This window comes from Thamnophis elegans, chromosome 2 (assembly GCF_009769535.1).
Source record: "Thamnophis elegans isolate rThaEle1 chromosome 2, rThaEle1.pri, whole genome shotgun sequence".
In the NCBI taxonomy this organism is placed as follows: domain Eukaryota; kingdom Metazoa; phylum Chordata; class Lepidosauria; order Squamata; family Colubridae; genus Thamnophis; species Thamnophis elegans.
The window spans coordinates 38,646,353-38,660,787 of NC_045542.1; the positions used below are offsets into that span (position 1 = coordinate 38,646,353).

At 41.5% G+C, this 14,435-nt stretch overlaps 1 protein-coding gene across 1 annotated transcript in view; it reads right to left on the reverse strand.

The window, feature by feature from the left end:
* PRKCA (protein kinase C alpha) overlaps nucleotides 1-12,857 on the reverse strand; it is a 211,135-nt gene extending 198,278 nt beyond the window's left edge. Inside the window, exon 1 of the mRNA XM_032209981.1 lies at nucleotides 12,444-12,857. Within this exon, the coding sequence (XP_032065872.1) occupies nucleotides 12,444-12,616 (173 nt within the window). The 5' untranslated portion in view covers nucleotides 12,617-12,857. The remainder of the gene's footprint in view (nucleotides 1-12,443) is intronic.
* Between the last annotated feature and the right edge of the window lie 1,578 nt (nucleotides 12,858-14,435).

Here is a 14,435-nt window from a genome sequence, read left to right on the forward strand (position 1 = left end):
CCATCTTCCCTTGAGCCACCCAACTGATAGATTTTCTGGGAAGTGTAATTGGAAGGTGTGGTGATGCTGAAGCCGCTACAACTTCCATGAATTTCATTCTCACAGGAATTATGGATCCCAGAATTCTACATTTCAGTTTAATTAAAAGTAACCATTGGGTTCAATAATTGCTGCTCTACACCTTCCAATTTATTATGGGCAAACGTATGTGCATGACATATGGTGACATTTGTCATGACACATGACATATACTTCCATAATTCTGTAAAACACCCAAAGTCATTGATGTATGAGCAATCTCATAAAATAACTAAAGCACATAAATGTTGTCCTTAACCTGTCTCAAAAATAATAATACTTGATAGCTCAATGATCATTATAAATATTTGAGGTGTATGCTTCATAATTACTTAAGAGTCACTCTATGCCCAAACCTACTTCTCTAGTAGAGAAACTCTTTATCTTCTGGAACCAAAGTGTATTAAACTTAGAACTTTTTATAACCACAGGCTATCAGATTCTGGGTTACTGCCTCTCATTGGACCACATAAAATATATGGATATACTATATATCCACATGATCAGAAATGATTGTTCAGTCTCTTCTTAAAAACATCCAGTGATGAAGCATCCACAATTTCTGAAGGCAAGCCATTCCACTGGTTAATTGTCCTCACTGTTAGGAAGTTTCTCCTTAATTCCAGATTGCTTCTCTCTCTCTGATTAGTTTCCAACTATTATTTGTGGTTATATATGGTGGCACACTGAAAAACTGCCCTATATCAATTCCGAGGTTCAATTCCTGGGCCTCTTTCTCCTGTCTTTTTAAGTCAACATTGGCTTTCATTTTTTTTAGTCTAAGAGTACTCTGGAGCCTATCCCTTGACTTCCACATTTCTATCTATGGCCTGAAAACCAGGTTTCCCTACAGAAACTTTCATGAAAATAAAGAGATGAGAAGTGACAGCCGCCTTCAACAGCTTCAGATGGAAAAGGGCAATATTGCCATTCACAGGCTGCTCTAAATGATTCCCCAACCTTCAAAAATGGAATTTCATATCTTATAAAAGATATAAGGATCTTGCATAGTGAAGGTTATTATTGTGTTTATGATACCAAATTATTGGATGTATATTAACATGTTCTGAACTATCTGTTTATCAAAATCTAGGACCATAGTCTCAAAATAGGCTTGCACTTTAATGAAAGAGGAGAAAAATTCTAACAACTGGTAATAATTTCATCCTTGACCGAGAGGAAATATATATAGCTGACAACTTCAATTGGCTTGAATAAGCAATGAAACTATAAACACCCAAATGATGAAATACTGTTGGAAAAATGGCTCTGTAAGGCTTAAACAAGTTCTTTAAGTACAGAAAAATGTCCTTGTGTACCAAGATCTGATTTGTTCAGACCATGATATTTTCAAGAACATAATATGGGTGTGCAAGTTAGACAGTAAAGGCTCAAGATGGGGGGGGGGGACCCACATGCCTTTGAGTAATAAACCTGGCAAGGGATACTGCAGATATTAGGGGTTGCCAGATAAACTAATCAGTCAATATTGAGGAAATCAAAGCTAAACTTTCCACAAAACCTCGAATGACAAGACCAGACGTCATGCTATGGACACTTCAGGCAAAGAGACAGATTATTAGAGAGAGAGAAAATCTAATGCTTAGTCGGGTAGAAAGAAAATACGAAAGACAGTCAGGGTGAAGGGTTGGTACAATAAAAGTGGCCCCTGGTGCCATCCTAGCAAGGATCAGCCATCTAGAACTGAGCACAGTTCAGGGCAACTATTCACTGGGTCACGATGAGTTGACATTGACTTGACAGCAACTAACAACATACGGGTCATGGGAGAGAGAAAAGGTCCCAGTGGAAGAGCAATCCTGTGTCCAAGTAAAACAGTTGCAATCCCACTGAGATATTTAACAGTTAAATCCAGCTGCAAGGAAGAATTTTTCAGAGACCACAGAATGGTAAACAATTATGTTTCCACAGTAAGGTAGAGATTTCATATGCACAAGAGGCTTCTGTCGGTGTTATTTCTGTGAGCAAACTGTAGGAGTTTAAATGTAGATTATCAGTGTCTATTAATGTTACCAGTAACTAGGACCACAAATTTTTGACTTTAATATTCTTTTGGGCCGCTCCCCCACCCCCCAAAAAATCCTTACTTCTGCAAATGTTAGCCAGTTCTGAAGGTGCAGACAATAATGCTACAAAAATATCTTTACTGGTGGTGTTAAAAACAGCTGTTAGTCCCTTACCACAGGGTCGTACTTAAGCTTTTAATAATAAAACATGATTTCTACCCACTGCCTCAATGCAGCAGACTTAAATTTAAAAAAATAATAATTTGTGCTTATTGATTACCATTTCTATAATGTGCCTATTTTGAATACAGATAATTCAAACAAATAAAAAATATTCATTGAATATATATTTAAAAATAAATTTAAAAATATTCAACATGTAAGAATTACCCAGAAAATTGCCAGCATAACCGATTAAAATCACAGATGCTCTTCTTTTATTCCAATAACAACATATTTGATAAATACAGTTAGTCCTCAATTTACAACCACAATTAAGCCCAAAATTTCTGTTGCTAAGCAAGATAGTTGTTAAATGAAATCTGCCCCGTTTTACGACCTTTCTTGCCACAGTTAAGTGAACCCCTGCAGTTGTTAGGTTAGTAACACGGTTGTTAAGTGAATATGGCTTCCCCATGGACTTTGTTTGTCAGGTCACAAAAAAGGATCACATGACCCTGGGACACTGCAACTGTCATAAATATGAACCAGTTGCCAAGCATCTGAATTTTGATCATGTGACCATGGGGATGCTGCAATGATTGTTAACTGTGAAAAACAGTTGTCATTTTTTTCAGTGCCATTGTAAGTTCAAATGGTCACTAAATGAATGGTTGTAAGTTGAGGACAACATGTACTACTGATTAACTGAAACATACTGTTTACATAATGATTGCTAAGATAAATCCATGATAAATTGTTGTAATTAAATGTCTTCTCAGATAAGATTTTCTAATTCAATGGGCAGATATTTTTCTCCTATAAACCATAAAGAAAGCTTTGATGAATATACTGTATACATATCTATATCCTTCACTGGTAGCACAGAAACACAAGTCAAAGAGAGGGAAATAAGGACTAAAGCAACCTGCTTCAAAACCATGAAACTCATCAATTTTGAGCTCAGCATATTTTCTGATTCTGTCTCTCTGTCTCCCCATTTAACCTATTTGATCTAAGAAGAGAGGCAGAGCTAATATAAGTACCACTTTGAGCTTGTGAAGTAAAGGTGGAGTACTAATTTAGCAATATATAAATCAAGTTGTACAAGAAGAATTTCCCCATAATGTAACATCAAAGTACTGTAGCTTTTAAAATGCATTAATTATCCGTCTGTACTTGACCATACAGTCAATGGATAATCTAACTTCTGCAGAACCCTTTCCTTTCTTTTCTGTTCCCAGTTCTCAAATAACTGGCCATTTTTCTCCTTTGTGACTTTTTTTTTTTAAATCAATGTGTATAAAATAGGGACACTTTTCCATTTTTCCTATTTTCTTTATCATTAGTTTCTTTCCACTACCCATACAGAGTATTTTCAACAAGTATACAGAGGAGAAAAAAGTACATAGCCAATAATAGAGCAGCCTCTTCTTTCTTTGAAATTGTTGTATTTAGTAGTGTCACTCTCAGTGGTTCTTGTAAGCTTTCCCCTAAGGAACAGATTCTACCTTAGTTCCGGATGTTCAGACACTCAGCCCAGGATATTTTGTATTCTGATTCTACTAGACAACACAGTTACAATTCTCTAGGATACAAAGTTGTAACTGTGTATCATTTATAATGCACTAGTTTTCCTTGAATGTACTGTTCATATGAGAAAATCCTATCTACTCCTGTTTTTATCATCTTGATAGATGATAGATAGATAGATAGATAGATAGATAGATAGATAGATAGATAGATAGATAGAGATAGAGATATTGATATAGATATAGAATAGATATACAGTGTGTGTGTGTGTGTAGATAGATAGATGATAGATAGATAGATAGATAGAGAGAGAGAGAGAGAGAGAGATTCCAATTTATTCAGATCGAAGTACCTGGCTTTGAAGGGAACAACAAACTAGACAATCAGATTTTAGTTTAATGTCTTAGCAAACCCTGCCTATATTTACTATTCAACATGTTATGTGAAATCAGAAAATTTGGGTAATTATATAAACCATAGTTAAACCAGGTTTTCTGAGGGACTGTCTCTTGCCAGTCACATTTACCTGACCCACCAGAGCAGAGAGGCAAGGAATGTTGGTGGTCCCATCCTCTAGGGAGATATACCTGGTGGGACCCAGAAAGAGGCCCTTCTCCGTGGTGGCTCCCTCTTTCTGGAACATCATTCCCCCAATATTAGAATTCCCACCCCATTCTAACACACTTCCAGAAGGCACTGAAGACCTGGTTCTGCCAAGAGGCCAAGGTAATGCAGAGTGGGATGGAGCTATTGGATGGCTCGTGTGATGTGTTGTCATTGGGGTGGGAGTTATTTTATTATCTATCATTCTGTCTTTTATTAGTTTTATTGTTGTTATATGATGTTTTTATATTCTTGTAAGCTGCCTTGATGTGTGAATATAAATCTCCTAAGTAAGTAAGTAAGTAAGTAAGTAAGTAAGTAAGTAAGTAAGTAAGTAAGTAAATAAATAAACCATGATTAAGCATGCAAAAACAGCTATTTTTTGGATGCTCACACAGAATACAACACGAACCACTTTGTTCTCTATTACTATTTCCTAAATTAAAAATGTCTCCAAAGAAACAATTCAAAGAGTACCACTATCTTCAATGCAAGGTGCCTTCAGTTAGTTTAAGCAAGACTACATCCTGGAAACTCTACTTTTCAATCATCTTGCAATGCTTGTGTATTGAACCCGCCCTTAGATAAACAAACCACCATATTGCAAGTACTGTAAAAGCAAGATGATTTGAATGTAAATTGTTAGTGACACCTGAATACTTAGTCATGTTTTGCTAGCAAGATGAACATAAAGGAGAAGTATGCTGGGCCACTTAACATGATTGAATCTGGACTAAATTTCACACCCTAAAAAACCATATAGAGTACTATACAAGGTGCATCACTGCTTTGGGTGGCTATTAGTTAAACTAATTTAGTCTGGATCAGGGTGGGTTGCTGCCAGCATTGTTGCTGGTTCACTGCGTGTGTGCGCACATTGAGTGTAAATTGTTCTGTGCATACGCAGAACATGAAAAAATGTTTAAAAATCAAGCTGGCAATGGCAGCAGCAACTGGGAAACCAGTTCGGGGGCATGGCCAGCCTGTTGTCCCTACGGGTTTGGTGACCCAGTCCCAATTTCCACTACTGGTTCACCCAAACTGGTGCGAACTGGTAGCAACCTACCTCAGGTCTGGATGCAATCCAGGTTAAGCAACTAAAATACAACAATCTATATGAACATGTTTAACCGCATAGTTTACCTAGTTTACATAATAAAAGTTTGGGATTTAACCAATAAATAATATTTTCTAACTTCCCAGTAGAATTTACTATCTAGTTTGAGATTTGCTATGTGTAGAATTTTGTCTCACTTGTACTCTAAGATCATAATAAACCTTAAGAATTCCTTCTCCCCCATACATATGTATAATACTGAATATGTATGTAAAATACTGAAAGTATTTTAAGTCCTCCTTCCATCAAAAGTGAGGGCAGTAACAAAACCCTCTACTGACTTCATTAATAAATATAAAAAAGGTCACACTGCTTGTTTGGCAATTGCCAAATCATTTGACTTCAAGAAAAACCCAGTTATATACATTTCACAATGAATTTGATGAAGGTCCTAAATATATCACACATTGATTTCCCCATAATAAGCAATGTACATGTGTATGTACATAGACATAACCCCCCAGGGAATTTCAGGAGTGAAAAGCCACCCTGTAGGAAAGCAATAGCAAAGTATTCTGAACTGTTGCCAAAAACCCCTACATGCATTCATGTACTTATCAGAAGTTGAGTTAATCTCAACTCAAGGAGGAGAGAGAGAAAACAACTAGACAGAGAGAAAATGCAGCAGGAACACACACAGACACACACACACACTTCACATTGAGGTTTGACATACAATGCATCAAGAAACAGCATGTGGGGGCCCAACATTTAAGGAGCCATTTCATCTGAATTAAGACTAGCTCACCAACTCATTTCAGCGGGACAGCCTACCTATATCCCACCTACCAAATAACTTCAGTTGGTGGGGGGAGTTCCAAGAGCGGAGCCTTCTCTATTGAGCTGTGGTGGTGCACTACTGCATTCTAACCACTGCTCACTCCAAGAATTTGATCCTGACCAACTCAAGGTTCACTCAGCCTTTCATCTTTCCGAGGTTGGTAAAATGAGGACCCAAATTGTTGGGGGCAATATGCTGACTCTGTGTAAACTGCTTAGAGTGGTTCCCCTTGCACATATGTGCTGGTCGTTCTCGACTCTAGGGGGCGGTGCTTATCTCAGTTTCAAAGCTGAAAAGCCAGCACTGTCAAAGACATTCTCCATGGTCATTTGGCTGGCTGACTAAACAACGAAGGTGTACAGAGAGCTGTTACCTTCCTACCAAAGGCAGGGGTTTTCTACTTGCATTTTTACATGTTTTCAAACTCCTAGGTTGGCAGGAGCTCACTCTGTTATGCAGCACTAGGGATTCGAACCGCTGAACTGCCGACCTTCTGACCAACAAGCTCAGCTTCTTAGCCACTGAGCCACCACATCCCTTTAGAGTAGGCTATGAAGTGGTATATAAGTCTAAGTGCTGTTGCTACTTTGGCCCCCACCCTTTGGAATATTCTCCCACTGGAGATGAAATCTATCCCCACACACCTGGTCTTTCAGAAGACCCTGAAAATTTTGCTCTGCCACCTGGCCTGGGGCCCTGACAGGGGCTTCTTACATTGGGGAGGACTGATGGAGAAGATCCCCAACATCATCTTGGTTTTTTAGCTTTACTATTTAACTCTTGTAATTTTAATTGCTTTATTTATTTTTTCTTATATTGTAAACTTGTCAGAGTTGCTCTATCAGTAAGATGGGTGGCATATACATTTAATAAATAAATAAAATAAAATCTTCACTATCCTAGGCCCCAGCACGCACACAGACACACACGATCAGAGGCATCTTCCCACGCTCTTCTTTTAACATGAAATATGCTATCTGTCAGCAATGCCCCTCTGGATTCTATGTAGGTCAAATGGACAAAAAAAAAGTTTGCAGAAAAAAATTAAGGGACACAACTTTGACATGAGGATTAAAACAAGGACAGCATAAAATCAGATCATTTTCATTTTCCAGGGCATGCCAGCGCAGGACACACAATGTATTTTTAACAGATGGTAATTGTGAATTGGTAAAATACTTGTAATCTTTCTGACATATAACCTGCATTTGCATAACTACTCTGTCTTCTCCTTTCTTCCCCCCAGCCTCACTCTAAATTAACTCCGACATCTGTCTAGACACTCTATGCTTCTTTTAAACTTATGAGTTTTCATAAAATATCTTAGTAAGAAAAGGTGCTATGAAACTCCTCTTGATTTCTTTCCACCCAGACTAACACAGGTCTTCTCCTACAATGGCTATTAAGACTATGGGAAACCTGTGGCATCTCTGCTCAGTATACATAGCCAAACAAATTAGGAAACCTCTATATATAGTCTGTTTAGTGTAACTATCTTAATAGGATTCCTGGCTTCCTGTTCTCAAAAGAAGCAAGACAGAACAGTTTTCAGATTCTGGCTTCTTTAAGAGCAACAAATCATGAATAGAAATCGGATTTATGTAAGTGCTCTCCTTAGCCTAAAAAGCCTAGCAAAAGTGATTGGTACCCCATGTGTCACCAGTTTTGTGCAAGGGTAATAAACCATAATTAAAATTAAGAAACCTTAATTCTGTTGTTAAATACAGAATGCTCAGTTATTAACTTATACTTACATCAAAAAGAAATTAACCCTTAGTTTCATTATTAGAATATGAAGACTTAACCCCCAATAACTATTAATTAGTTAAGAACTCTGTAAATGAACATGATGAAGAGTAAAAGCCAAATGACAGCTGATAAATTAGATGCAAACTATGTATGAACTAATAAATCTGCTATTTTTCTCTTTGTTTAAAAACAGAGTTGAAGGACTTGGAATTTAATTGAAACGGGGGCATTTTTCCACCATGTCATTTTTACTAGTTATCAACATATGGAGTGTGCAAATTGGTTTTCCAAGGAAATACAGATGCTGCATTTTTGCCCTTTCACTAAAAATACAAGCCTGCTGGTTTCAAGTAACTTCTGGGGTGGAAGTGAGAGGGATTTTAACATTACCCCAACATGTTTACTGTTCTGATCCAATTCACAAAACCCCACTGCTATGTTTAAGTAAAAAAAAAAAAGATTATCGGTAATGCTTTTAGACTGAGCCTTATTAGAACAAGAAAATGAGATAGTAAGTCATGTTGCATGCCCCTTAAATTCAGTAAAGTGATTATATACTTTGATTTTTCTACACTTAGGTTAAGATGTGAATCCATCAAGAAACATATATAATTCTTACAATGAAAACACAGTTTGAAACTATGGAGACTACTGGTCACAAGCTCTGGTTTATTACAAATCTCAAATGGCATTTTATTATAAATCTCATTGTCATTATTATAAATCTCCAACTGTCATGTAAAAATTATTTATTTCTATCCTGCCTTTATTATTTGTACAAATAACTCAAAGTGGTGAATATATCAAACACTCCTTCCTCCTCCTATTGTCCCCATAAAAACAACCCTATGAAACAGGTTGGGCTGAGGGAGAATGGCTGGCTCAAAATTACCAGGCTGGTTTTCATTCTAGGACAGGACTAGAACTCACAGTCTCCCAGTTTTTAGCCTGGTGCTTTAACCACCAGATCAAACTGTAATGGCTTATTCATGACTTTATGGTTTATTCCTGGATTTTTTGGGGGGAGAGGGAACCAATTCTGGGTTCTGACAAAAGACACTGAGGAAAAATTAAATAGAAACTAACTCAATGAGCTATGATTGCTTTGCTAATTTTGCTGATTGAACAGTCCATGGTTAAAAAACTCAAGACGTAATATTATGTGCAATTACACACTATGACTACCAAATATATCTAGGTGTAATCAATAAATGCATGAAATGAGACATAATGGGTAGAATCATACATGTTGTATTTAGTTAGTTTGAAGCTCAATATGTTTGTTTTTATTTATTTACATTCCATCCCTACATTCCAGGGGGATTCAAGGAAACATATGAGTGTGGATCTCCCCTAATGTTTTGGATATGACAACTATCCTAGGGTTAGGGTTAGTTATAGTGGTGCAATTGTGCTGATTGAACAACCGGTTCGGTGATTGTGTGCTTCATGCATGCATGCATGCTCTGCACACGCACAGGCCTGACATGCGCTCTGCATGCATGCAGAGTTTTAACTAAACTTACTTTCCACGTTACTTTTGGAGAGTAACACAGCTGAAGCGTGGCAATCTGCTCTGCCACACGAATCAGCTGAGAAGATATAAGTAAATAAAGTGCAGGGGCAGGCAGGCAGGCCCATCGGATCATCAGAGTGAACTGGTTCTCTCCCCAGCTGATCGTCAGAGTTACCAGTTCGCCGGAATCAGTCCAAAGCGGCTGAATCCCACACCTGGTTACTTGGACAGAGTCTGGTGGTCCAAGCATTACCTTGCAAGTTCTATGACAAAGACTTGAATGTGAACTGTATGTTATGCCAATACTGTAACTAGTGAGAACTGAAAGCTTTTCATTAAAGAGCAACGCAGATCAGAAAGAAGAAGAGGAAAGAAAGTCTCTAAAGGCCAATAATAAAACAGATGAATGGGCTAGCTAGACAATCAATACAGAATTCAAGTAGAGCATGAACGAGCTCTAGAATTTTGGAGGGGCGGGAGGGAAATAATCTCTTTTACAAAACAACAGCTGGAAGTCTCACTAGCCAGTACACAGTAGTTTGTAAGTTTTGTATAAATAAGTTCTCCTTTACACAAACAAGCAATCGCATTCATGTCTAGCCCATGGTTAGCTCATGATGCAGTGTTCTGCCCATCACACTATGTAAAGTAAACTGTGGATTAATCTGTAGGAAGCATTCCATGTGGATGTGGCCTGAAAGGCTATGCCAGACAGAAGTGTTTTCCCAAAACAGGGTGGCGGGCTCTAAGGAAGAAACTGCTAGGAAAAATACTTAAGGAGGTGGGGTGTTTTTTTTTTTTGCAAGGTTCTCATTTCCATGTTCACACTGTATTTCAGAAAGTAATGGTATCCTGAATTTGAATATCTGCTATTATTCATAGAAGACATATATAATGGTATTATTACCTCTATCTTTTTTTCAGCCTCGATTAACCTTTGGACATATTAGTATAATCCCTATGTTGGAAGAAAAAATTAATTGGTGTCAGTTTCTGATGTGATGTCAGGGACTCAATAAAATGTTCTTATCAATTTAGGAAGCTGCTGAACAGTTGTTACCAATCAGTATTCCATACCAGGAAGGGGCAGATAAAGGGAATAATGCTTATCAACCACTTATGAAATGAACTCAGTTCAATGGATGAACAAGATAATGGTGGGCAATGGAGGACAAAGTATTTTTTAAGAATAGAGAGCAGATGTCAGTTTCTTCATCTTAGTATGTCATCCAGTACATGAAGAGAAGCAAGATCAGGAACCTACAAGATGCAGAAATGTATCTTTTTTTATATCTGTCTTCTCCTGTCAAGGGATGCAGAGAGGTGTGTAGTTCAGCAATATATTAAGGGCTCCAGGTTTCCCATTTCTTCTAAAGAAAGGAGGTGTTACATAGAAGGGAGGAGCCCAATCATGTTTCTTAACCTTGGGAGTACAAGATGTGTGGACTTTAAATTGCCAAGATTGAGAAACACTGACTTAAAGGCTAATAAGTCAACGCAACATACACACATCTGCTTTGGAAGGCACATGCTAGGTCATGCACATTACCAGGCCAGCAAAGCAGCAAGTGGGACTGTAGACACAACAGCTTCTTCCCTGGGATATATTGTAGTTGGCATCCATCCATTCATTCATCCCTCTCTCATCTCTTATTATTTGTCTATCTGTTTATCTATCTGTTTGTCTGTCTCATCTCTATCATTTGTCCATCTATTTGTCTGTCTGTCTGTCTGTCTGTCTGTCTGTGTATGTATGTATGAATGTATGTATGTATGTATGTATGTATGTATGTATGTCTACCTAATCTCTATCATATATCTGTCTGTCTGTCTGTCTGTCTGTCTCTCCGTCTATCTTGGGGAAGCCCAAACTGGCAATTGGCAACAAATGTTAGGAAGGTGCTCTCTTTCAAGGGTTATTACACAAAGATCCCTTTCTTAGAAGGAGGAGAGAAAATGTTTCTTTACAGGAGAAAAAAAGAGTCAATTTGTGCTGATAAAGGTTATGCAAAGGATCGACCTGCATTTGTGTGTATCTGTAATGCCGAAGTGGTTCACAAATAAGCTTCATTTTATGATGTGGTCAGTGGGAGTGGCAGAGTTGACACAGAAGGAAGATTTCAATGCAGGAAGTGAGAACGGTGAAATATTGTTTAATTATCTCTCCAGAGCAACCAGGCAACAAGGATGCCTTTCTGGCAAGCTGGAAGAGCGCCCAAAAGCTTTCTCAATGGAAGTAAGAGATGAATATCTATCTCCACAGGTATGAAAGCAATGATGTGCTGGCAGATTCCCTCACGCAAAACACACACACACACCTACTCATAAAGTGCTTTCCCCGAACTGTTGTCCTCCAGACGCGGTGCGAGGCATCGCCCCCCATCGTTTCCAGAGGAGGAACCTATATTGGCGCCCAATACATCTTGGAAGGTACCAGATTGGGGAAAACTGCCAAAGTTGTGACAAGCTCAGAAAAGAAGAGAGCGGAGAGGAGCAGCCGCTCTCTCACTCACTGGCTGGCTCTCGGGGGTCGCCTCTCGGGGGACTTAACTCCCCGGGGGAAATCCTTTGCTCCCAGTTGGAAGGACCGACCGCGGGCTCTTCTCTTCCTGCACCCGGACAGCTGATCCCGGGGGAAATCTGCGGAGGAATTAAAGGGAGAAGAACGGGGGGCAGAGGCAGCTCGGGTGAGGAGGCGCGAAGAGTGGGGCTGCCTTTCGGGAGGTGGGGAAGGCTAGCGGGGGGGGGAGCCAGATGAAGCCGGAGGAAGGATGGACCGAGGAGAAGTGGCGCCGGCACCGCGGAGGGGAAGGGGCTTGCACCGGAGGTGGGGAGAGGAGGAGGCGGTCGGCGGAGATGGGAATCGGCGGCTCTCCTTACCAGATGAAGTCGGTGCAGTGGCTGCAGAAGGTGGGCTGCTTGAAGAACCGCGCGATGAATTTGTGGTCCCTCACTTCGTGCACGTTTTTCTGCCGGAGGGCTCCTTTCCGGGCGAACCGCCGAGCAGCGTCGGGACCCGAACCGGGTTCGGAGGGTGGGAAGACGTCGGCCATGGCAGGCGCGCGCGCGCCCCCTCCTCCTTCGCCGTCCCCGAGCGAGCCTCCCTTTTTTTCCTCGCTCCTTCCTGCTCTGCCTCCGACTTCGCCCTCTCAAGCCAGGAAGCCGCTTTCCAGCCACCGGCTCTGCTACCGGCTCTGCCCCCGTCCGGCAGCCACGTCCGACACTTCTGGCAGCTGTGTGGATGGGCGCTGCCTCCTGCCTGCCTTGGGCTCCTCCTGACGTCTGAGCCACGCGCGGCAGGGAGGCGGGAGGAGGATCCCACAGCCCCGGGCCAGACCCGACGGCTCCGCCCGCCCGTCCGCCCTCCTGCCCGCCCGCCCTCCTACTAGCGCGCTCCTGGGCCCCCTGCCGCGGGAAGGAGGAAGAGCGCGAGCCGGGGAAGCCCGTCTCTCAGGGCAACAGGCGGGCCGGCCGGCAGACCCACGCCCCCCCTCTGCGGGAGGGGGAGGTCCCCGAATAGGCGTCCGCGGTGCTCCCAGCCCCGCAGAAGGGCCGCGGGCATCACCTGTGGCATTCGATGCGCGGGAAAACCCGCCCCGCCCCCCCGCCGCCGTCAATCAAAAGCCCGGACTCGCTGGAGGTTCGCCACCGGCGCGAGAGAGGAGGGCGGCCGACACACGCAACAGATACTTTTTGCCACATGCGCACAAAACGCACCGCCGAGGCCTTGAAAATGCTCAGAATGCGCGCACGGAGAAGTTACCCGCGCGGAACCGGAGTCAGCTCAGCCCGGCTGCTCGATCCCTTTCTTCAAGGGAGGCCGCTCATCCTTCACGGCTGGGTGATTAGCAGCGCCCAGGGGTGAGGGAGTTTGGGGACTAAAATAGAGAGAGGCTCGGCGTTGCTTGCAAGTCAATTTTGGCTCTTGGCAGTTTGGAGCAGGCTGAGGTGGCTTCCTTCTTCCAACCCGTTGTGCCCTGTGGGTTTCAGATGGTTGCCAGCCAGCCTGTGGGGGCACCCTGGTTGCAGAAGGCCTGCTGTGAACCTGAGGAGGTTTCCTTTGCCAGGAAGTCACCTGTAGCCAGAGCACAAGTGGAAGCCTGCAGGCAGTCCTCCTTACTCATGCAGCCAGAATGTAGCAAACCCACTTGTGCCACCCGGTGCCAATAACACCCAAAAGTTTGAAAGCTTTTTCTCACATCCACAGCAAACAGGTTGCCCAATGTAACCTCTCCCGGTTGTAAACAGTTCTACCTCAACCTGTTGCTCACTCCAGAGTTCATTCCCTTCTGTTGCCTCACAGCTCTGGTAGGCAGCTTTCGACTTACAGCCATTTGTTTAATGATTGAAGTTACAACCGCAAGGCAGAAAGCGACTTATGACCATTTTCACGCTTGCAACCATTGTAGCATCCTCGTGGTCAGAATTTGGGCACTTAGCAACTGGCATGCACAGGTAGTCCTCGACTTACAGCCGTTCATTTAGTGACCGTTCAAAGTTACAACAGCACTGAAAAAAGTGACTTGTGATCATTTTTCAGACTTGTGACCTTTGCAACATCTCCATGGTCATGTGATCAAAATGCAGACACTTGGCAACTGGCTCATACTTACGACCGTTGCTGTGTCACAAGGTCACATGAACACCTTTTGCAAACTTCTGACAAGCAAAGTCAAAAAGGAAGCCAGATTCACTTAATGCTATATCACTAACTTAACTGCAGTGATTCACTTAACAACTGTGGCAAGAAAGGTTGTAATATGGGGCAAAACAAATGTCTCACTTAACAACAGAAATTTTGTGCTCAGTTGTGGTCGTAAGTTGAGAACTAACTATGTTAGTTGGGGAAAACAGATTCACTGAACAACTGTG